Source organism: Choloepus didactylus, chromosome 4, assembly GCF_015220235.1.
Source record: "Choloepus didactylus isolate mChoDid1 chromosome 4, mChoDid1.pri, whole genome shotgun sequence".
NCBI lineage: Eukaryota > Metazoa > Chordata > Mammalia > Pilosa > Megalonychidae > Choloepus > Choloepus didactylus.
The window spans coordinates 181,932,541-181,958,538 of NC_051310.1; the positions used below are offsets into that span (position 1 = coordinate 181,932,541).

Consider the following 25,998-nt stretch of genomic DNA (forward strand, 5'->3'; position numbering starts at 1 on the left):
CAAAGAGAGCTTAAATAAATTGCCCATGAGCATCTACCTAGATGGTTTGGTTTTTTAAAAAAGGCAAAACTATTATACTAACTTTGTGTATTTTAATAACTGATTTTAGACATCTTTAAATAACTTTAATGCCTTTGGAGTAAAATAATTTCAAAAGGCTTGAATCATGTAAATCATGGAATAGGTCAAAGTTAAAGTTTTCCAGTTTCTATGTAAATGATTTTGATATTTTACTCTATCTTAAATTCTTATTATCTTCACACAGATTCTGATATGAGGGCTATTTACCTGAAATCTTTGCGCAGTCCGTTGATGAGCAGTCGTTACAGAATGGTCCATAAGAAACATCGCAATATGAACATTTTCTCACAGGTGTGAATTATGTAAATATAATGGAGAATTCCCCAGTGGTGATGTTGAATCATGTTCCTGTTAGTGAAGTTTCTATTTTGTTTCTAAAACTGGACTAATAAGAGCTATTTGGGATATTTCTGCCAAGAGTCAAGAAGGCAGACTAAATGAATTTTCAAGATCCTTTTTAGTCCTAATTTGATCAAATTAACTTTTCTTTAATTTGAGCTAACTAGAATATACTTTTAAATTTTTTTCTAATTAGGAGACTATTTAAAGGAAGTGAATAGTTTCATCATCTACTGGTTAAATTTTTAATTCTTACATCTTGTCACATTTCTCTTGCAAATTTAATTTTTTTCATAAAAATGTTATATTCTAAAATTATTGGTTGTTTCATTTATGGATAATTTTTATATTAGTCTTATTTGTTTATTAATTGCCATGTTCAGCTTGGTAATATGGTCATTCATATGTCCGTACTTCCATTGTCTTTTTATAGCACTTACCACATCATTTATTAATTATTGTTTCCTTTTTTTGGCTGCCTGCACTAGAATGTTAATTGCTAGAGGGTAGATCATTCTATTTTTTTTTAGTTTATCCCCAAACTCCCCATTTTCTTCCATAAACAAGGTATTCAGTATACATTATTAGTTGAATGAGGGTCTGAATTGATAAAGGAAATAAATATTAGTGAAGATGTTATGCACTTGAAAGTATGTGTTAAATACTTGTTGATTATATGAGAAAAAATTTAACATGCCTATAAAATTTTTCCTGTAGATCCCTGAGCAAGATGAAACCTATTTAGAGGACAGTTTTTGTGTTGATGAGGAGGAGTCTTGCAAAATCCAATCAAGTGATGAAGAAGTATGCGTTGATTTTAACTTAATAACTGAAGATTGCTTTTCAAACGGAAGTAAAACATATAAAACCCGACGTGCAGTAATGTTAAAACAAATGCAGATGGCCCAAAGTTGTACACCTCCAAAAAAGAAATTATCCAGAATCATTTTACCAGATGATTCAAGTGAGGAAGAAGATAATATAAAAGATGAAGGAGCATCCAGTATTGTGGTTAACCCAAGCACTGTTAACAAGAATGACCAACAAGATTATTGTCTGAATTTTGTGCAGTCTGGGTATTCATTGCAGTGCAAAGTCCATGCTAATCTAATTATTAATCAGTCACCAAAGCAGGGACAACAGATACCACTTAATCTAAAGGAATCAACTTCTGAACCTCAGAGCCATAACAAAGTTGTATCTTCATCATCTTTCACTCCTGTTGATTCACAGGAAGACTGTAGACAATTTCCAATTCCATTGAAGGTAAGGATCAAATGAAAGAAAAAGCCTTAACATGTTTACCAAAAGGTTTTTTTGATTTTCTATCTTCTGGTTTTATGTTTTGTTTTAAATAACTAGGTCGAAGAAAAATTACTGAGTGATAAAATTCTTCAAACAAGCAAATAGCACACTAAATTATATGGATCATTCATAGAATGCTTAGGTTTTAATTTCTGAAAATGTATAAATAGTTTTCTTAATAAAACTCTAAGGAAACTTGCTAATTTTATGAAAAGGATATAGGAAAATTGAGCTTCTTACAAGGTAAAATTAACAGAAATATGTGCTCATAAGTAGTTCCCAGATTAATTTTTCTGCTCTGAAGGTTTCAGGTATGTAACTTGTTTATCCCTTTATTAGGAATTGGGGTCTGGGGGTGCCAACTGGTTTCTTTTCTTTAAGTTTTTCCTTCCAGAATGGCTAAGTTCTCATTTCCAATTGCTCCCTACCTTGCTATTGCTGAAAGAATCAATAAAACACTGCTATGGTTTTAAGTGTTTATAGTTGCAGTAATTTCAGTAAAATAGAGGTTAAAGTCATAGTAATAGGAATCCCCTAACTGTATATATTGATTCCTTTCCTTTATTCTCATTTAGGAGTGTGATCCAAAGGAAGGAAGGATAGGCAAGGAGAGAGGGAGGGAGAGAGGGAAGAAGAGAGAAGGGAGGAAAGGATGGAATGAAGGAAGGTGGGAAGAAAGGGAGAAAGGAAAGAAGGAAGAAAAGTAGGAAAGGAGGAGAGAAAACAAAGATGAAAAAACAGAACCCATCATCCCAAGAGCTGTGAGAAGTTATCCAAAAGTCTTAATATATATGTAACTGGAATCAAGGAAAATAGAGAACAGGTTAGAAGAAATATTCTAATCGATAATGGCTGAGAGTTTGCAAAATTAATGAAAGATACCAAAGACACTTTTTCAAACAGCTGACTATTGAAAACCAAAGAGAAAGAGAAGATCTTGAAGGCAACCAGAATAAAAAGACAAATTACTTACAGAATAAAGATAAGAATTATATCTTATCAGACATTAAGCCAGAGACAGAGGAATGTGACATCTTTAATGTCCTGAAAGAAAAAATAAATGCCAACCCTAAATTCTATACTCAGCAAAAATATCTTTAAAAAATAAAGGAGAAATTAAAGATTATTTCTGATCTTTGTTCCTAATATTTTAGTTTTACATACTTTAATATTTTATATAAATGGAATCATAATGTATTTATTCTCTAACTTGCTTTTTTGCACTCAACGTTGTATTTTTGAGATTCTTTGTACTGCTACGAAACTGTAGTTCCCTCATTTATACTGCTGTACAGTATTAGATTTTAATAATGTTACAATTTTACTATTTTATTACAAATTAACATCTGAATTATTTACCTTTTGGACTGTTTTAAGCAATGCTGCTATTGAAAAAAAATAAGATACTGTCTTACACTTACCAGATCGACATAAAATTTTAAATTTGTCAGTTGCAGGTGTTGTCAGTGTGGGGATCCAGTGGATTTCTTTAATCTAGTGTAAACTGTAACAAGCACTTCGAAAAAGCAGTTTGACATTATCTTATAAAATCGTATATTCATATGATGGATATCCTAGCAATTTCATGCTTAGATACTCAACAAATGCATACTCCATGCATACTCAACAAATTCTTCAAAATGTCACCAGGAGGCATATACAGGAATGTAAATAATAGCAAAAACTTAGGAACAACCAAAATACCCATAGGCAGGAGAATGGAATAAACTTGGTGTATTAACATAATGGAATGTTATGCTGTAGTTATACTATAGCAATACTCAACAATATGGATGAATTTCTAAAATAAATGTAATTTGACAAAACTCAATCTTAGATTACATATAGAATGATACTCTTTCCAAAATTAAAGACAGGAAAATAAAAATATGTATTTTTAAGGAATATTTGGAGATGAGATAAGACTTCCACAAAGGAAAAATAGACATAGCATTTAGGATGATGTCTCTTCCCATCTTTTTGCTTTCAACTTTTTTGTATTTAAATGTTTTATGCATTTCTTTTAAATAGCAAAATGACACAGAAAAGTTGAAAAATAAACGATACAAAAATATGTTTCAAACAGTTATTACCTAAAACACAGCAGTTTACTCACTTTTTAAAAAATCTAGGCTGGTAGAATTTATCTTTTAACTGGAGAAACTAGTTCATTTTTATTTATTGTATTAATGAAATATTTGGATTTATTCCTACTATTTTATTTTGTGCTTTCTATTTTTTCAAAACTTATTCTGAGTTGATTGACCTTTTTTTTTCTTCTAACTTTATATTTTCCCCTTTGTTGTTTCTTCAAAGATATTCTGTCTTTTCCTTCTCATTTCAAGAACTCTTTTTCTTTGTTACCATTATGTGTCTATGTTGGTTTAATTTGCTTGAGGTTGGCTGGGCATACTGAATCTGAGGAATACTGGCTTTTAAATATTCTGGAAAATTTTCAGGCATTATCTCTTGTAATATTGTGTCTTCCTCCAATAACTCTGTCATCTACTTCTGAAACGCTATTATATATAAAGGTGATATTCAAGCTATTTAGCTTAGACCTCAATTAATTAGATTGTAATTGGCTGTAAATCAATTGGCCATAATGGCGCTTAATTCTGGACATTAATAACTTAAAAAAAGTTTGTTTTTCAATTTTTTGAAATATGTAATTATATACATATATTTTTAATTTTCCCATAGATAAACAGTAATATACAATATACTTTACTCCACCTTACTTTTTTCCCTTAAAAAATATATCATGGGTACCACTCCTTAATTGTATATAGATATATATATTCCGCACTACTTTTTACAGTTGCATAGTCTTTCACTTATCACAATTTATTCAGTAGATATTTGTAGATGGTGGATATTTGGATTGTTTCTAGTCTTGTGTTCTTTAGTCCTAAAACAAATATCCATGGATACGTTTTTTCATATTTTGCCACTGTAACTTTAGGATGGATTCCTTGGAATGGGGTTACTTGATAAAAGGATAAATGTATATGAAATGTTGCCAGATATTGCCAACTTCCCCCCCATAGGAGTTGTACTATCTTTTAATTCCCACCAGGAATGTATGTGAATGCCAAATTCTCCCAGAGCCTCATTAACAGAAAATATTGCCAATCTATATAGTGAGAAAAATCTATTCATATTGTTAGAGCCATTTGCATTTCTTTTCTGAGAGCAATTTCAGTCATTTGTTTGAGGTTTTGTGGACCATACAGGTATTGTGTATTCTGGCTGCAAACTCATATCGAGGGCTGGAATGCCAGTTTGTAGATACAAATTCCAAAAGGATTTTTCCCCCTTTACCCAGGTGTCAAGGTTGAGGAGTGTTTTTTTGCATTGTGCTTTTATGGAACAGATTTACTTCTTACCTGCCTTTACAGTAAATGCTTAACCTTTTATCATAGGGGTTGGGAGGTGCAGTGCTATGCATATTTCCCATGCCCAGTGCGTCTGTCAAAAGAGGATCTTGTGGTCAACAGGATTTGGCAGCTACTTTGTAAAGGAAACCTGGGTTTGTGCTGGCTTAACTTTCAGGATTCTCACTTTCACTTTACTTTTTTAATATTTTAATTAGAGCAATTGTAGATATTACAGAAAACTCATGTAAAAAATACAGCGTTCTCATATACCTTCCCCCTATTATTAACACTTTGCATGAGTGTGGTACCTTTGTTACAACTGCTGAAAGAGTATTATAATTTTAGTATTAACTATGGTCCGTAGTTCACATGAGGGTGTATTTTTTCCCCAGTATACCATCCTATTGTTAACACCTTCCATTAGTGTGGTGTTATATACTTGTTATAATTCATGAAAGAACATTTTAAAAATTGTACTATTAACTGTAGTCCATCATTTACAGTAGGATTCACTGTGTTGTACAGTCCTATGTTTTACCTTTTAATTTTTACTCTAGTAACATACATATGACCTAAAGTTTCCCCTTTTAACCTAAACATTCACATACGTAATTCAGTGCTATTAATTATACTTCACAATGTTGTGCTACCATCACCACCATCCATATTCAAAACTTTACAATCAACTCAAACAGAAATTCTATACAAATTAAGCATTAACTCCCCATTCCCTACCCCCATCCCAGCCCCTGATAACCTGTATTCTAGATTCTAATTCTATGAGTTTGCTTATTCTAATTATTTCGTATCAGTGAGATCATGCAATATTTGTCCTTTTGTTTGTCTGGCTTATTTCACTCAGTATAATGTCTTCAAGGCTCATCCATGTTGTTGCATGACCCAGAACTTCATTCCCGTTTTTTCCCCATTCCTTTTTATTGCAGAATAATATTACATTGTATATATATACCATATTTTGTTTATCCATTCATTGGTTGATGGACACTTGGGTTGCTGCCATCTTTGGCAATTGTGGAATGATGCTGCTATGAATATCGGTGTGCTCACTTTGCTTTTGACCTCTGTAGATTCCTTACTTTCTTGTCAGCCTAGTTATGAATTTTAAGACATTTCTTAATAAACATATTATTCAGGGGTTTTAATTATTTTCTACTCTCCTTATTCTTTTCTAGTCTCCCAATTCTTTTCCAATATTATCTTTTTTTGAAAATGCAGTTTTATTGAGATATAGTCACACACCATACAATCCATCTACAACACTTGGTTCACAGTATCATCACATAGTTGTGCATTCATCAGTACAATCTAGTTAAGAATGTTTTCATTACTCCAAAAATAAAAATAAAAAATATAAATATAAAAGAAAACACAAAACATCTCATACCTCTTATATCCCCTTATTGTTGACCCCTACTATTGGTGTGGTACATTTGTTACTGTTGATGAAAACATATTAAGATATTACTGTTAACTATGGTCCATAATTTGCAGTAGGTACATTTTTTCCCATATAACACTATTATTAACTCCTTTTACTAGTGTCATATATTTGTTCTGATTCATGAAATAACTTATTTGTATTTGTAGTGTTAGTCACAGTCATCATCCATCACAAGATTCACTGTGTTATACATCCCCATATTTTAACCTCTAGCTTTCCTTCTGGTGACATACATGATTCTAAACTACCTCTCTCTTTCAACCACATTCACACAAAATTCAACACTATCAATTATATTCACAACAATGCTACTGTCACATCTATCCATTTCCATTTCCAAACGTGTGTTCAACCTAGCTAAAAATTCTGCATATACTTTTCCAATATTATCTTTCCTATTCTCTTTGTTCTTTGAGATGAACTCTAATCTGCTGTTTGTTTTTATCGGCTTTCATTTGTTTTATTCTAGGCTAAAAATTATAACTCATAATTTTCCTTTTTTAGCACATTTTCTCTGTTTATTTTTAGACTTTCTGCCATTATTTCACATCCTTTTAGTCTTAGTTATTGTCAATTATAACTTGAAAATATTTTTCAAGTCATCAGAGTAGTGGCCTTTTCCCTCCATCTACATAGTCACTTTGGTCATGCTGAAGGAAGAAAAAAGAGCATTATCTCTCGGTAAGGAAAATCAACTTCAGGTGTAAAAAGTTAAGGTGTTAATATGTATTTAACCTGATTGTAATCATGATTTCCACTTTTTTCAGGTTGGTAGTACTCAGGAGGATTCTAGTTCCTCAGTGGCATATGGTTCCAATTCAAGACCACATTTGGCTGAGGCATACACTTCTCTTAGACTTCCACAAGAAGGAAAAAGAACCTATATTCTTGTAGATAGTCGTGAAATCACTTCAGGTTCAGAAATAATTTCTTCTCTAAGAGCAATTCATGGATTAGAAGTAGAGGTTTGTCCTCTTAATGGTTGTGATTACATTGTGAGTAACCGCATGGTGGTGGAAAGGAGGTCTCAATCTGAGATATTAAATAGTACCAATAAGAACAAGCTCATCGACCAGATTCAACACCTGCAGAGCATGTTTGAAAGAATATGTATGATTGTGGAAAAGGACAGGGAAAAAACAGGTTTGTATTTAAATTTTCCTTTTATAAGGCTGTAAAGGATCTTGAATATTATTTAGTTCATTTTAAAAATCTAAAGGATGTGGGAAGTTCTTAAAATATAAATACCTGACTTGTGAATGTCATTTTATATTTATATTAAGGGCATAATGTTTTTCATTAGTTGATGTGTTAAATGCTGCTTTTGAGAGTTGAATTGGAGGGTAAGAAATTGAAGGCAAGTGAACCAATCAGAAGACTTTTTCAGGCACTGCAAAGAGGGTGAAGCTCTTAAATAAGGCAGCAGTGGGGTGGGGCAAGAGGATTCAGATGTTTAGGAAGCAGGATTAGCAGGAGATGGTGGGAAGATACAAGAATTACTCTGAAGTGATCAACTTCTTGTTACTTGGCCTACTAGTCAGTGGTACTTTGAAAGGCAGAGGGGAATTCAGTTTTGAACATGAGTTCTCAGTGGTTCACAGTAATGGGTGTGTAGAGTGCATTTGGAAATGCAGGATTGTATGAGGAGCCCCTAATATAGTGAAAAGAACAAGGGATATGGTATCTCTGTAGCTGTGTTCTGGTATCTCCATAGCTATGTGACCTTGCATTGACAAATCACGCCGTCTGAGGTGTTAATTTGTCCTACTCATCTGATGCTGTTGTTATAAGGGTTCAGTGCAATCTTGCAGGTGAAAGCCATCATGGAAAAATTCAAGAAGTATACAGCTGTTATATAAAAGGAAAAGGAAATAGTCTGTGTAAAGCATTGGTTTGGGAATTGGGTAACTTACCCTTTTATCCCCATGATGTCACTGGTGAACCAGTGGCCTTGAAAACATCACTCATGATCTTTTAGTAACTCGGTTTTTTGTTTAGGTTTTTGTTTTGTTTATTTTTGAATTTGGAAAGTGGGGGCTTTAGAATAGCTGATATCTTGGGGTCTCTCAGAGCTAAAATTCTACAATTTCCTCTTTACCAGCATAGCCTTTATAAAGGAAATAGATTTGGAGAAGGAAAGTAACATGGCAAAAATTATGGAAATTTTTTTTTTTTTTTTTTTTTTTTGCAGAATGAGGATGCACGGCAAAGGACATAGATAGAATCTGGAAAAGAAAGTGAATGGAAAGGGTAGGGAAATAAACTGATAAGTGAAAGTCAGAGATAATACAGGCATATTAAAATGGGATGTGCAGTGTATTGTTGAGTTGATTTTTGGAATAAATACATTAAATACTTTTACCCACATTTAAAGAGCCCCTTCATCACTGCTTAGCATTACGAGAAGTTATAGTGAAAATATGGTCTTGTCCGTCAGGAATTAAATATCAGGAATTTAAATTCACTCCTGCCTACTTTCCTTCTCATGCTGATTCCACTTCAAGACACTCATAAAGACATTTCTCTCTCTTATCTCTGATACTTGAGAATCACTTTAAAAATCTAGTTGTATGGTTTTTCATATTAATATAATGTGACACTAGTTTGCGTAATGGTTAATAATTCTACTTAATATTAGTAACTAAGGTTTGTATTTTCCTTAATATTAAATATTCAGGGGACACATCAAGGATTTTTAGGAGAACAAAGACCTATGACAGCCTGCTGACTGCCTTAATTGGTGCTGGAATCCGAATTCTTTTCAGTTCCTGCCAAGAAGAAACCGCGGATTTGCTAAAGGAACTGTCTTTAGTGGAACAAAGAAAGAATGTTGGTATTCATGTTTCAACAGTGGTGAACAGTAATAAATATGAAGCACTTCAGTTTTATCTAAGTATTCCCAATATAAGTTATATAACTGCATTAAATCTGTGTCAGCAGTTTTCATCTGTGAAAAAGATGGCCAACAGGTAAGTCTGTTTTACTAATGAATATTTTAAAGATTGTTACTTCTAAATGATTCTTAGATGCATTTCATGGGAATTTTAGTATTTTCAAAAAATCAAGCAGGATAGTGTCAGTTAAATTATTTCATTCAGTAAACGTGTTTTTCCCTGCCAACATGTATCAGTCCCTGCATGAAGATTAGGACATTAATGGAGGGAAAAAAAGAAAGAAAAGATAGGCATTGCTTTGAGGAACTTAGGAACTTTGAGGGAGATAAAACAGTAAAAGGCATATACATTTGACTTTACAATTTTATTACTTTTCTGGGTGGTTCAATTCTGTAACTAGAAAATTTTTAAGAATTTCACTAATTTTTGAATATTATATTGCTTGAAAAGGAAGGATTTTAAGAAATTGGTTTGTTTTAATTAAACAAAATGCCCACATGGATGTTGAAATTATTACATATGATTTTAAATAAAGGAAGCAAATAAGTTTATTGCTAAAGATACAGCAACTAGATATAAAATGCTTCGGAAGAGAAGATTTTCTTTTAAAGACTCTTGTGTTTGGTGTTCTTAAGCAAGATAAGCATATTAAATTTTATAAAAGTCAGAAGTTCTTCTGTAATGTTTTTTTGTCTAATTTTTCAGCTCACCTCAAGAAATCTCCACGTATGCACAAATAACACATCAAAAGGCAGAGGAGATCTATAGATATCTTCACTATGAATTTGACATACAAATGTTACCAAACAGTCTTAATCTTGGTAGACTGAAATCTGATGCATGATTGGACTGCTCAAAATGCAGTTACCAAAGAACTCTCACAATACTAAATGCACTTTAACAATCATTGCTGTGGTTTATTAGTTTAAAATATGTAAATAAGAACATTTTCTAATCTCTTAAAGATATTATTTTCTGTATTGTACATTTTTATTTATGTAGATTATAAATTATTTAAAAAGAGAACCACTGATGTTCAATAATCATTTTGACTAACTGGATTATGAAATAACTTTTTATTGAATAAACAAAGGTTTATTAAAGATGCTACTGAGGGTAGTTTGAGAAAGTTAAAGCTAGAGTTTGAGATGTATTTTGAAATTTTTCCAAAAATTAAAGTACTGTTGTTGTTAGCATAATAGATTGATATGACTATGACTGCTGCCAACGTAATGGTCATAAACAATTTTCCTTTGTATAAAAATATAAACTATAATATTATCTAGAATATTTTAAATGTACTGAATCCAAATACAGATTGGATAAGGTGTGGTTGTCTTGTGAGATAAATGCCCTAGTAAGTAGGAAAGTAGAAAATTTAACTGAATATCTTTATCTTCCCAAAGGTTCCATCCAGTTAAAGTACAGTTAGATCCTACTGATACGAACTTCAAGATACTTTAACTTTTTTATTGTTGAAATATCATATTCAAAATGGTATATTGGCTTGACCTTGGAAAATCTTTTTAGTATAGATGAGCTATTGAATGCAGATTAAATTGTGATGCTATTAATATTGTAAGATGTTTCCATATTTATATCTGAAATATCTGAGGCCCTTTAGTTAGTCTAGTGCTAAAGCAGTCTTTAATTATGAAGATTTTATTTTCCATTTCGAGTCCTTTACCTATTGTTGCCTTCTATTATAGTACTGGGTAGTCGAACAAAGCTCACCAGCAGAGGGCTTTCCTCAACTGATACCTGACAGGGACTTCAGAACTCTTGTCATTCAAAATGCTTCTTTGTTTTTCCTTTTTCTTTAACAGACAATAAAAGTGAGGCCCAGAAACAGGTGACTTATTTGACTTGGACTGGCAAATCTAGAACCAGAACCCAGGAATAGATTCAGTTCTCTTTTCATTTTATTGCATTGATAAAGAGGGCAAAAAAAGTTACTCTGATTGTGGAATTTAGCTCCACACTGGTCTGGGCAGCACACGTTGTAGCACCTCCCCTCCATACCTGCAGATACCACGTGCCCCAACTCTTTTTATGTACTTACCCACCAGATAAAATACTACATAAATTAAAATGGTGTGAGGGACATAACTTACTTAGAGGATTTATTTATTCTTGCTGTGTGGAGAACTTTCTCTCCATATGTAAGCCTGCCAGTAATAGTCTCTTTCCTCATTGAAACCCTTAATTATAAACACTATTGACTATCAGTCCATCTTATCGTTTCAGTTCTTGAGCCCTTTAAGTCTTTCTTTTCCACTTTTAAATCTTTGGAGGCTTCTTTAAACCTGATTAACTTATGTCCTTTTGAATAAACTAGGTACCTGGCAGGTAGGATGCACGATACAGACTAGGAAAAATCTTTAAGTTCAGTTAGGACACAGAGAATTATGGAAGGGAGACGCAGACTTTTGGGTTGGTCAAGTTCATGCTGTTTCAAAATTATCTTTTTGTTTTCGGATATGGAATTTCACTGCTTTCTTAACTTCTAAAACATGTCCACTAACTTCAAGCACATACAGTATTAAACCAAATATTGGCAACTGAAGTTCTACAACACTATTTAATAGAGCCACTCTGAAATCATCCTTTCATCTGTTCTACCCTATATCTACCCAAAATCTCTGTGGTAAAGATAATCATGGTACTTTAAAGGAGAATGATTTTGGTCCAATTGCACTGTTTTTTTGTTTTTTTTTAATTTTTGTTTCAATAAAACCTGTAGTTATTTAGTTGCTGATTATTACTGACTAAATTCTTAAGAAACAATAACACATTATTTTCTACTAAAATGTCAGGTGTTTTTGAGGAAACTTAAAATAGAACAGGGAGAAAATGCATATTTCTTTTCTTTCTATGATCTAATAGTTTAAAAAAACACCCCAAAACACACACACACCAAAACCCAGATATTATAAAAACTAACTTTATTTGAATAAAGTCTAAATGGAGAGAAGGGATAGGTGAATGTGTACTGTAACCAGAGGAAAAATATTCTATGTCAAATTTTAAAACATAATTGGAGAATAAGCTAAAAGAAATTTATTTCTGAAGTAGCTGCCAGTGAAAGGAAAGAATGTTTACTATGATATAACTTGTTAAGCTATGTCTGTGTACGTACATAAGCCTTAAGAATCCAACAAAATCTGTTCTCTGGTTCTACCTAAAAAAGTACTGAAAAAGTAGTAAGTTTATACAGGATTTATAGAGATGCCAATCACAACTTTTCCAATATCGGAGTTGTCTCCTAAATCTGTAAAGTGAAGTTTAATAAAAGGGAGAAAAGGATGTCAAATAGTTTGAACAATGTGTAAATTAAACATTTTATCAACACTGGACTTGTATTTCAAATCATGATAAATGCTAACTTAAAAATTTTCATGAATTCAGTAGTTACCGGTAAAAACTCTCATTTGTCCTTACTTAAGAGTAGAAAAGCTTTTTTTTTGAATCTAGAACATAATAGTCTTAGAGTAAACAGGCCTAGTGTTTATATGGGACTTCCCCCCCCCATATATATTCAATATATAATCACAAAAACAGCAATTTACAAATATCTACACAGGCAAACATTTTCCTTACATTTTTAGTGAACTGTAGCAATGAGCATTGTACCAGAGAAGGAAATTTTATGTTGACTACAAACGCTTAAAAGGTCCACATTTTCTTATGAAGCTACACTACGAATAAAATACCTGCACTCCAAATGAAATTACAAATGTTATTTGCTTTATGATAAAAATCCTGGAAATAATATTTTCTCATTTTTACTATGCAGAATCAGAATTTGAAAAATAATAATCGTTCTCCTCTTCATCTAAAGATTCCACAGCATTAGTGAAAAGTTTTCCAATACCAGAACTGTCTCCTAAATCTGTAAAGAGAAGTTTTATAAAAAGGATTAATGTATTTTCTAAACGTAATTTCAATGAAACTGAAAACAACTATGAGGTCTGTCCCTTGAGAGTACTTTTAGTACACAGTTGTATAACAGAATTGAAGTACAAAAGAAAAATATAAGTATTATTACCTTTTCTAAGTGGAATTTTTCTTCTTGATGGTGGAGTTGAAAAATCCGTTTCAACCTAAAGAGAGTACATATTCATATTAATAGCTAAATGGTATCTCCTGTGAAGCTTGTCTCAGTCATAGCAAAATTAAGCATGCTTTTCCCCCAGAGTACTCTGAACATATGCCTAAAACAACATCTAATCACATCAATTATCTGTGAAATGTCTAATTCTGTTTTAGGTTAAGTTAATCCATGGCAAAAACCATGATTTAATGTTGTTTCCCACTGCTGGCAGACATATTTAATAAAAAAATTATGAACTAATGGTCCAGTGTTTTAAGGATAGCCAATGGGCCTCTGAAAGTTGCCAAAATGTACTAAGTATTTTAACTCATAATTTATCATGATTATTACCATAACTGGTTGTAGGTAAAAATCTGTGTTTGAAAAACATTATACCAGCAAATATTTATTTCTTTATAGTTTGAAACTTTGGGCTAAAATGGTAACATGTATGACAAGTTTTTAGTGTATAATGCATGCTCATATACATTACCTCAGAGCTTTACAAATTACTAGTCATAGCAAGCGGTCCTTTAAAATAAGGAATGGAATAAAAAAGAAAATATGACAGTAATTACTGTTGCAAAAATCTGCTTGAGATACATGTGTGTGTTCCTAGGTTGTGATGTAAAATGTTTTTCTTTCCTGTGAAATGAGTCAAAACACTATATTACATCAATAACACTCAGAATCATTCAATGAGCTAAGACACTAACATCATGATCTCTATTGCCATATCACAAATGAATAAAATGAGATTAGAAAGCTCAAGTAGTTTGCCCAGTGTCAGAAAGCTAGTATGGGGAGCCAGATCATGAAATCAGAACTTTCAACACTAAACCCTTTACTATTTCTATCACAATACACTGGCTCTAAAATATTAAACTATGAAAAAAATGGACTAAATCACAAAGATATAGTTTGGTACAAATGCTCAAATTATAAGACACTAAAAAAAACAAGTAGTTAAAGTCATCCCAGAAATTTAGAAAAATTAGTGTTTAAAAGGAACAGCCCTTATATCCATATCAACTTCTCCTTTTGCAGAGAGAAGAGACTCAGAGGATTAGGGTATTGCTACTCAGTGTGGTCCATGGATCAGCAGTGTATCATCTGGAATTTGTTAAAAATGCAGAATCTCAGATCTACTGGATCAAAATCTGGATTTTAACAAGATCCCCAGTGACTTCTATGTACAGTTTGAGAAGCACTGGATTGGGGGACTTGTCAAGGCAACCCATCTTCTTACTGACAGAACAGGGACTAGAACCCAAGTTTTGGGACCCCCACTCCAAGGCTTTCTCACTAAGTTACGATGATTCCAGGTCCCCTGCAACAAATCAAAATTTCATTCTCATAAGGAATGTGGGAATGGAAAAAGGGAATTTTAAGAAATACAGAGGGTGTCTGCATCTTCAATTATTAGTATGGATTTCTTTTGAAGAATTTAGTCACCAGACTGATTGTAAACTAAGTTCTCCAGAGGTATTTACCATTTCCTGTGGAAAAGTGAAGCCCATAAAGATTGGATGTGTTCAAGTAATCCAAGTTTTTGGTTTAGAGACTCTGAGAGGTATTATACTGTGGCCAATTTGCAGTATAAATATTTCAGAGTGGATGAGAGAGGAAGAGATGGCTACAACCTAGTCTGAAGGAGTACCATCTAGCAAGGGCATAAGGTAGTCACCCACCCACAAAGAATTATTTTCTAAGATGAGCCATTTCTTTGAGAAGAATTAACTTTTCTAGAATTCTAGCACATTTACCTGCATATTAGCTATTCAAATTAAAATAAATTATAAATTTAAAAATTAATTCAAGGGGATAAAGGATTCTCCTAATCTCAAAGGGATATTGTGGATCACTTTAAGACAACCATGAGTTAAATAAGTTTCTAATTGGATTTTAAAGATTGGAATGTAAAAAAGATTGCTGAACTTGAAAAACATTTCAAACCATTTTAATTCTGCATGGCATTTGATGAAATTTCTTATAGTATGAAAACTATGATTCAATTACTTTGGATAATTCCCTCATCAATGAAGAGATACTATGCTTTTGTATCTTGCCTGAAATGTCCTCTCTTGACCTGTATGTATTTTCCCACTGTATCATCAAATGAAAATTTTACCCATTCCTCACACTGCTCAACTGCTGCTTTTTGTAAATTGCCATGAGAACTTTGTTCCTCCTGTTCTAGTGCTACAGTACTTATGTACTCAATTCATTAATTGCATCACATTATGATTTATTTGTATTAGGTTGTAAGCACCTTGAGGACAGGGACTGTTATGTAACTTATAACTCCCACAGTTTATTATTTATTTTAGATAGATAAGTGTTGAACAAATGAATTAAGAATAAAAATACCTACTGTTTTTTTCTTGACGTTGCCCCAGACAGTACCGCCATTACTTTTATGATTTTTTTGCATACGAAAAACATATTTATCACATTCATCCCTGTGTGGATACAAGATAATTTTAAGTCAACATTTTCTTTCCTACGTTTAAAAAGACAACAGTGTGCCCACAGAGAGGACAAAATGCTTTAATCAAATATTTTATATGAAACACTGAATAAAAATATTCTAGGAAACTGTAGCCAATGATTTATTGTTCATTTTCCCATCTGTGCTCTCTCCAATCTCCACCTTGCTGCCATTTTTCCAAAACTCTCACTGAGACCATTTGTCCAAGGACCCCCTTTTGCTACACCTTTCACTTCCTTCTGTTCACTTATTTTTCCTGATTGGATCTAGTTTCCTACCCTAAGGATATTCCTGGTGATGAAAACCCTCAATTAATTTATAGCTGCCAACTGTGTTGGGTCTTTAATTGAGTTCAGCCTTTTGTTCATACATTTACATCCTTCATGTATTCTCCATACCAACCATGAAGGCTTTTTTCCATCTCTCTTACGTTATCTCTTCCCCTTCATTCTTAACAAATAAGCTTGACTCATAATTTATGGAGCAAAATTGAATGTCAACCACCTAGTCCTTACAAACCCTAGTCCTTTTTATGACAGCAAATCCAAGCTCAGTACCAATTCCCATCCTCTCCCCATGGTTCCAAAATTTTATTTGACAAATTATCCTTTATGACTATTTGGGAGCAATGTAGAAATCTGTAACTGTGTAATTTTATTAAGATATTAATTTGAATCATTAACAATGAAAGGATGGTTTGCTGCTTAGCAAGTGAATAAGCCTAGCCAGTTGTTCAGGATCAGCACCTCATGAGTCTTTATTGTCCTGTACAAAGTGATACTTCTGAAGGTAAAAAAAACAAAAAACTTTCATTATAAAAAGTAAGCCAACTACTAGAGTTGAAGTCAAGAGATAGTAAAAGAGGCTAGGAAACTAATTTATTAAGATAAGGAAAGTTTTAGGAATATAAAGAATGGTCTCTCAAATTTGATTGTGGCTCAGATTCATGATATAAACAAGTTCATCATGTGCTCTATAAGGCAAAACAAACGACCAACTACATTTCCTTAATTGTAAAAGTAATATAAACTGATAACCACCCCCATCACCCCCAGAGAAAGAAACCCCCACATCAACTGTAATTCTGAAACCTAGAGATAATGGCTGGTGGTCCATCCTTTCTCTTACGAATACATGTTATGTAGAATTCATGCTGTATATAGTTATATTTCTTAGGTCTTAAAATTATTATCCACTGAAAACTATTTCATGCCATTAAGAATTCTTGAAGTTACATAATTTTTAATTGTTTCAATTATTCCATTATATGGACAAACCTTAACTTCATAATTATTTCTTTACTGTTGGACATTTGGGTCATTTCCAAATTTTCAGTATTATGTGATGTTTTGTGATGAACATCTTTGCTCATAAAAATATATAAACATACTTGCCCATCTATTTCCTTAGAACTGACTAATAAGATTCAAGGGTCAAAGGGATGAGTATTTTAAGGCTTTTGATGAAATTTGGCAAAAGGGCTTAACTAAAACCTTTGCACCAAATTATACTCTCAATATGCTCTCACCAGCTTTAATTACAAAAAAAATTGTGGATTGCTAGGAATTACATTTTTGCCCAATAACTGCAAATTAAAATTTCACCAAACCTCTTCTGAGTACTAAATACTTCTCAATCATTAACATCTGACTTCTGCCTCTCACAATGTGGAAATTTCTCTTGCTATGATCAGCATTGATCTTAACTGCTATATGAAACACCTATTTTTAGTCCTCATTCTCATCACTTTTCATCTTTTCTCTGCAACATTTGAATGCTGGTCATCCCTACTTTTTTCTTAATATTTTAAATTTATATTTCAAATAGTTCCTATATGCACATGGTTCAAGATTCAAAAGTCCCTCCCATTTATCTCCAGCTATCTTAGCTCCTCTCCCTAGAGATCACCAAAATTGTCAGTTTTTTATGTATCCTTTCAGAGATATATAATCAAATAAAAAAAATGATGTATAGTGTAACAGAAAAACCTTCACCAATCTGAGATTATAAAATAGATCTCCAAGGTTTAAGTATTTTTTTTTTATAATTTAACTTTTAACATGTAAAACATGATCAATTTGGCATTTATCCTGATGTGTGTAAGCTATATCCCAATACTATATTGACTACACTTCTACTACATGAAACTTTCCATTTTTGACTTCTAGAAACTATTCTTTCTTGATATTTTTATAATGATGACTCTTTCCATTACTGACATCTACTCATGAAATATTTAAATGTTCCCCCAAATGCTGATGAAGATTAGTATCACATGCTTAAATATTTACCTATTTATAGAGGCTAGCATGCCGGGACTGACATGCTGACACTGAGGAGTTTTTGCCAATGGAAAGATAACAGATGATGGAGTTGTTGGATTTCTGTCCATATTTGGCAGAATATCATCTTCTTCTTGACTGTCCTGGAAACTTGGCAACTAGAAAGCAAATATTTATTACCAGCAGCCATCATGGAATTTCTTATAATAACAAAATGTGTTTCGAGGAGCTAAGTTGCATTCCTCCTTATAAATTTCCTCCTGAAATTATCAAAAAGATTAGAAAGGTGTGAACAGAGACTGAGCCTCTAAAAACCCCAGTTTCTCCTCTGTAAAAAGGAGATATTGACACCTACTTCTAAAGATTATGAAGACCAGAGGTCAGCAAACATTTCTTGTAAAGAGCCAGCTGTAAATATTTGCGCCAAATATTTTTGGGTCATACAGTCTCTGTTCCAACTATTCAACAATGCCTTTGTAGAGTGAAAGCAGCCATAAACAATATGCAAACAAGTGGACTTGGCTATGTTCCAATGAACTTTTATGTATAAAAACAGGTGGAAAGCTGGATTCAGCCCCACATATAGCCCAAAGTTTCCCAACCTTTGGTGTAGATGGAATAAAACAGAACTACAATTCATTTACTATTATTCTTGATACTTAGTATGAACTCAAGCAGTTTTAAACTTTGTTTTGGGTCTACATTTCCAATAAATAACAATTCAATCCTTAATTAGGATTTTACTAACCTTTATATTAAAACATTAGAGAAAGTGGGTTTTTGTCACGGAAAATGATCTGATTCACTGCTTTTCATTTCTGCTTTATCTTTCTTTTTAATGCTGTTACTATTGTATTTAGGCCGAAACATATAAGGAGCCTAAAATATGGTGGGATAGTGTACAACTCCTAAAGGAGTCTGGTGTTTGTGATGAGAACACTGTAAGGGCCTCTGATGGCACTCTTAAAATATCTCCCTCTATAACCAGTACAGGCAAAAAGAGCATTCAGATAATGTTACTAAGCTCTAAAAACATTGTGTAGCCTTTTTAAATTGAAGATGACTCAAGAACATTAAGAAACCATCAGATTAAAAAAACTGCTCTAAGTCTAGCTTAAAAAAATGAAAAAATTACATTAAGTCTAGCTCACTAGCTCTTTCAATTTTCACTTAACAGTCCAGTAGTCTATATCCACACACTTTTATATTAACTCAATCTTAATATTCTTAACATTTATATTTAAACTCTAGAAAATCTCAAAAGTATACTTAGTATTTTCACTATATTTCATTCTGTTTATGAAAAACATCCTTATTGGATATATAGATTGTTCCAGTTTATCTTCTGTAAAGACAAGCCTGCAATTAGTACCTTTGGGAATATTTTAAGCTACCTTGAATTTCTAAGGATAAACTTGCAAGAGTGAAATTAATCTTTATGGCTCTAGTAATATATTCCAATAATGCTTTCCAAAGGATAAGATCTAATTTATATATCCATTGATGTTCCCTATGGCTTTTATTAGCAGTGGATATTTTAACTTATTAAAAAAAAGATTCTATAATTTAGATGATATACATATAATTTACTTTGCTGTCCTTTGATTATTAGCTAAAATTACCACTTCCCCAAAGTTTGTTGTGTTTTTTGAATTTTTGTCCATTTTTTTCCCTATGATCTTGATATTTATTATTCCAACATTTGAATGTTACTATAGATATTATTGGCTTTGTTTTATTTGTTGCAAATATTTTGCCTTAAATCACTGAAGTTTAGTTATGCTTTTCATTCTATAAAAATTAACTTTTATAAATTCAAATGTCAAAATCTTGTGTTAATCTCACTTTAATACCTCCCTCCCCCCAATTCACTATATAGTAGGAAATAATCTTTTCTTATCACCTTACTTTTTAAAAATTTGCCTCATTTTATATTTAGATTTTAAGTCTATATATTATTTGACCTACTTCTGAGTTAAATTATTTGGTTTTATAAACATTACATTTGAACCCCACTGAAGGGCAGACATTGGAAACTGATGAGAAATGACATGTACTGGCAGACTGCATCCTATACTGTGGTCATGTCTGTAGCAGCTATCAATCCTTCACCTAAATATTAGTGGTGAACAGTAACCACATATAAAAATGGAAATTGTAAAAATCAATATCAAGAAAAAAATTATTTTATGCATTTAAGACCCTTACCAGTACTCTTCGATTCTGCAAGGGTGTTGTACTGAAAAAATCATCATGGTCATCCTTTGGCAACTGTTCCAGAAAATCCCTCATCTGTTGCTTCCTTTTAAGAGTTCCCACTTTTGCGGTTATCTTAGTAGTTTGCTTCTTATCAGCATCACCTGTTTTGCCTAGGAGTCAGCAAAACATTTTCATAAGGATTTGGTCATTTATACTAACTGCTCTATGAAGTTAACAGCTTTTGCAAAACCTAAACTCATATTAAGTAAACTCAGCCTCTGCTGTCTCACAATTCTATGTAGCAAACGATTCTTTATACACTGGGATTGGTGTGCAATATAAGTAGAAAGCAATATCCTCAAGAAGAAACTACCTAAGACTAGGCAGGGTGAGGAGGTAAGGAGGTTAAAAAGGTCTTTATTCTGTGAGAAAGGCTACCCCACCCCATCCCTTGCTGAATGCCTAATTTATTGTTTGTGCTAAAATATACACCTTACTAAATTATGGCATGGATATTGAGTACTCCTAAAGTTTAGTATAGGGTTTCTATGACATATAACTTTTATACTAACTTTTACTAACAACCTTAGGGTCATGACCCCATTTTCCTGGGTCTATGAAAATTAAATTTATTCTGGGTTCTATTATGAATTACTAGGGGGTTCTAACCAAGAGGCCTGAAATTAGACCCTTGGAACAATAAACCAGATATTGAAATTTCTGGATCCAACTGCAAATTTCCTAGAACAAACATGAAGTACAAGTCTGCTGAGGTTACTATTAATTGAAGTGGCTACTTCCGTAAGACAAAAAAATGAAAGGGATGATCTTTAACGTTCTTTCCAGCTTAAAAATTCTTTCTAGCCTTAAAATGTTTACCTATGATAGGACTCACAGAGAAATATAAAATACATCATCAGTGATTAGAAATCTATACTGAGAACTAAGAAAAAAAAACCAAAAACTATTTACTTCAAGGGTTACCATTTTGGCCTTTGGGTTTGACTGGCCTTTTCTTAGTGACATGTTTCTGGGATCCTTTTCCTCGAGGATCTTCCATATATTTCCTCTGGCATTCCTCAGCAGATCGAGAACCTATAGCCATAGCTACATCTGACCAGAAACCAGGTTTGTGCTTTGGAAGAGATGCAAAGGCACTGTGGAAGACCAAAAGCAGTTAAAGAACAAGAAATTCAAATCAATTTAAAAAACCTTTTAAATGCATACCACTGAATTAATGAGATTGGCTGAGCTGAAGAAATTTTACCAAAATCCCTCTAGATAACCTTTTGAGGGAAGATACTATTCCCTCCACTCACTTTAGTACTTAAAATAGGAAGATGTGGTTTTACATTTCTAATAGTTGTCTTCTATTTTGCTGTATTCTATTTAACCTGAAAAAATCATCCCCAGTCTTTCAATATTTTTTCTTAACTACAACTAATGATTTAGTCTTTTGGGGAACTCTAACATAACTAATTTTTCTATATTGTTGCTCAAAACTTATTCATGCTGAATAGACTGGAAAATAAGCTTGGTTCCTATATACTCCAGATTATAAACTCTTTGTTCAAAAGTGTTATGCTTGCTTTCATTCTACTCTGATTTAAAGAACTCAGCATTTTAGGGAAAATATTTTCCTAATTGAGAGAAATAAAAATTAAAATAGAAAAAAAGACTACAAATCAAGATAAAATGGTGCTCAAAAAAAAAAGGTAAGATGGTCCTCAATTTAACAAGTTGAGCTATGTTCTAAAAGTTCACTTACAAATGATTATTTAAAGCATAGAACACACATTACTATCCCTATCCTTCCCCCTACCCACCAATAAAAACAGATATTATATATTGCCCTTAGGCTGATGGTTCAGCCAGAAAACATCTATTTAACTCATTCTATTAACCTAAAAATGGTACTGTGTTATTTCAAGTTGAAATCCAGTTGGTATACATGGGCTAAATGCAGTGTATGCTGGTAAGTGTTTAACAACCAGATCTGGAATTAAAAAGTCCACATTTGTAGTTTTTTCTAATTTCCATAGTGTAAATATTCTCATTGTGGCTGATTTCAAGCTATCAGTCTGACATCGCCAAATGCAGTTTGAAAGAAATACGTGATAGCAAATGATTATATAGTATTCCCATTGTGCAGATATAATAGATTAGAAACTGTGAAGAAATAGTAAAATGTAGTAAAATAATTAGGAAGTGATGAGCTTTGCGTACTCGTGGCCTCTGTTTATTAACAGCTTTGTGAAATTCCTGAAAATTTTACAATCACATATTGTGAAACCTACCTATACAAGCTGACTGCAGCATACCACTGATGCATGCATAAAAGGAGAAAAAATACTTATGGGCAATTAAACACTTGTTTAAAAAAATGCTTTTGCATAATTAATTAGTTGTATGCATAGCTAATTTTCAAGACTAGGACCACCAGAAAGGACTTTGTCATAATAAAAATACTTAAATAAAGCATGTAATAAGAAATTAGTCTGCAATTAACACATCTCTGTTAGGTTTTCTCAGATAATTTTAAAAGGCAAATTTAATCATGTCACCCCAGTCCTACTTAAACTCATTTCATTATTTTTAGCATAAAACCCAAAATCCTTATCATGACCTACATTGTTCTTTGCCTCTGTAGTCTCATTTTGTACTGTTCTTCCCTAACTTTCTGTAGCCATTTTGGCCTTTTTTCAGTATTTCTGAATATGCTTTCTTTCTTTTTACTTTTATAAATACTATTCTATCTAAAATGCCCTTTTCTTGAACTTTTGGCTTAAATTTTTACTTATCCTTCAGATCTTAGTTCAAGTATTTGTCTAAGCTAAATCAGATTGCCCTGATAATATACATATACCAATTCTCCTAAACTTCTCAGTGACTGTATTTGATAAAAATCTCTCTACTCCACTAGGCTCTAAGTCTGATGACAGGTACAAAGTGGTGGGCTACAAGTTAGAATCACTTGAGCTTAAAGCAAAAATGTAAGTAAGCAAAATAAGCAAACAGATTCAGACTCTTATCTCTGAAGATTACAATCCAGTAGGGGTGTGGTCACAGCAGTTTGCATTTTCAAAGCTCCCCAGGTGATTATTTTACTGTGCAGTCTGATCGGGATTGCTTTATGTTGTTCATAAGAAAGAGGTAAGACATCTGATTGAGTGGGTAATAGAAATAGTTAAAGACAAGGAAAGGTTTCAAGGAAATGACATGTGAAATAAAACTTGAAGGATGGGTAGGAATACAACAAGTAAATAAGAGGCAATAACACAATGAAATGATGATGAGGAAAGCATGACATATGGTTAGGGAATGGCAGACAGTTCATATTCACAATATACTGTATATTTAATAGGAATGGCTGCAGTTAGGAGCTTTGGAAATACTAGAAAAGCTAGCCCAAACCCAGGTCTGCCAGATCTGAATATTTTAATAGTATGGCATCCAGGTTTTGTTTTACATTTTAAAAAAATTAACAAACAATAAAATTGACTTGTGGAGTATACAGTTCTATGAATTTTAATAGACATATAGATTTGCATAACCTGTAAAGTTGTTTATGAACTCCTGGCCTCATCCCACAAATTTAGATATATTTTCATTTCAGTTCAAGAAACTTTCTAATTTCCACTGAGACTTCCTCTTTCACCCATGGATTATTTATAAGTGTTGTTTGACTTCCAAATGTTTATAGAGATTTTACTGTTTTCTGTTACTGATTTATATAATTCAATTATGGTCAGAGAACACCCTTAATATATTTCAGTTCTTTTAAATTTAAGATCAGTTTTAAGACCTGGTCTTTGGTCTGTTTTGGCGAAAATTTCAAGTATCCTTGGGAAGAATGTACTTTCGTTTTCTATTGTTGAGTGGACTGTTCTATAAAGGTTAATTAGATGCAGTTGGTTGATTGCATTGCTCAATTTTCTGTTTACTAGCATTATCAATTACTGAGAGAGGAGCACTTAAGTTTACAACTATAATTGTGGATTTGTCTTTTTTTTCCTGTCAGTTCTGTCAGTTTTTCATTCACATATTTTAAAGCTTTGTTGTTAGGTACACAAACATTTAGGATTGTTACGTCTTCCTGGTGACTGACCCTTTTATTATTTTGTAATGTCTTTCTTTATCTTTGATAATTTTCTTTGCACTGAAATCTTTGATATTAATATAGTTGCTCCAGCTTTCTTCTTATGTATGCTTGCATGGCATTTTTCCATTCTTTTACTTTTAACCTACCTATTTCATTATATTTGAGGAAAAGTTTCTTCCACACAGCATAGTTGCGTCATGTTTTTTCATTCATTCTGACAGTGTCTATTTTTTAATTGGTACATTTAGGCCATTTACATTTAATGTAATTATGTTTGGGTTCAGGTCAACTGTTTTATTGTTTTCTGTCTTTTACCTCTTTTATGTTCTTCCAATATCACCAAGATATTTTGAGTGTTACTTTAATGATATGGGAATGCTCAGGTGTGACTATGGTTTATTAATTTCCTTTTGGTATGGTAGGCGTATACTGGCAGGAATGAAGTTATTTCAGGATATTTGTTTTTCCCATTGCTCTGCTTTGTTTTGTTTGGAAATATTTCTTTATTTGATAAAGTAATTTTAAAATAAAATTTAAAAGATGTTCTTCCATTTTTTGACCTCCTTGTGATCAAAGAGTTTTAGTATTTTAATTTATGATTTATATGCTTGAATATAACTCTTTGTATAGTTTTTTAGTGGTTGCTTGAGGGGTTACAATATACATATACAACTACAATAGTCTACTTACAAGCAATACATTACTGCTTTGAGTGAAAGGTAAAAATCTTACCATCATACAAATCTATTTAATCTACCCTCCTTTCCATTTTAGTTGTCTTATGTATTAAATATATTTAAAACTGCTGTATAATATTCATTTTCAACCATTAAATATTTAAAAGAACTCAAAAGAAAAACAGTCTATTATATTTATCCAGATGTTTACCAATTCTATTGCTCTTCCTTCATTCTGGATAATGAATGCCTCTTTCCTCAGTCATTTCCATTCTGCTATTGATCCTATATGATAAGTTTTTAATTTTTGTTACTGTATTTTTCAGTTCCAAGTTTTCCTTTTGGTTCTTCTCTAGATCTTCTTGCTGAGACTTTCTAAATTTCCACTCCTTTCAAGAGTGTTTCCATTTACTTCTTTTTTTTTTAATATTTTTTAAATTGTAGAATATAACATATATATATAATAAAAGTGATATGTTTCGAAGTGCAATTTAACAAGTAGTCAGAGAGCAAATTTCAAAGAATATCATAGGTTACAAATCCACAGTTTCAGTCATTTCCTTATTATGAAATATAACATATGTACAAAAAGGTAGTATCTTTCAAAGTACAATTTAACAAGCAGATATACAGGAAATTTCCAAAATTATTATGAGTTAATAGTACCATAGTTTCAGTTATTTCCTTACTGTG

The 25,998-nt window shown here is 32.3% G+C and overlaps 2 protein-coding genes across 3 annotated transcripts in view; one reads left to right on the forward strand and one right to left on the reverse strand.

Annotated features, from left to right (window-relative positions):
* Nucleotides 1-12,223, forward strand: part of FANCM (FA complementation group M) — an 87,792-nt gene extending 75,569 nt beyond the window's left edge. The window contains exons 19-23 of the mRNA XM_037834929.1: nucleotides 266-372; nucleotides 1,138-1,686; nucleotides 7,335-7,710; nucleotides 9,245-9,536; nucleotides 10,167-12,223. Of these exons, the coding sequence (XP_037690857.1) occupies nucleotides 266-372; nucleotides 1,138-1,686; nucleotides 7,335-7,710; nucleotides 9,245-9,536; nucleotides 10,167-10,305 (1,463 nt within the window). The 3' untranslated portion in view covers nucleotides 10,306-12,223. The remainder of the gene's footprint in view (nucleotides 1-265; nucleotides 373-1,137; nucleotides 1,687-7,334; nucleotides 7,711-9,244; nucleotides 9,537-10,166) is intronic.
* Nucleotides 12,224-12,433: 210 nt separating this feature from the next.
* The window catches only part of MIS18BP1 (MIS18 binding protein 1), a 56,942-nt gene continuing 43,377 nt past the window's right edge, over nucleotides 12,434-25,998 (reverse strand). For both annotated transcript variants that reach the window (XM_037834930.1, XM_037834931.1), the window contains exons 12-17: nucleotides 21,511-21,683; nucleotides 20,536-20,696; nucleotides 18,337-18,485; nucleotides 15,929-16,016; nucleotides 13,510-13,564; nucleotides 12,434-13,353 (exon numbers count right to left, since the gene is read on the reverse strand). In XM_037834930.1, coding sequence (XP_037690858.1) covers nucleotides 13,250-13,353; nucleotides 13,510-13,564; nucleotides 15,929-16,016; nucleotides 18,337-18,485; nucleotides 20,536-20,696; nucleotides 21,511-21,683 — 730 coding nt within the window. In that variant the 3' untranslated portion in view covers nucleotides 12,434-13,249. The remainder of the gene's footprint in view (nucleotides 13,354-13,509; nucleotides 13,565-15,928; nucleotides 16,017-18,336; nucleotides 18,486-20,535; nucleotides 20,697-21,510; nucleotides 21,684-25,998) is intronic.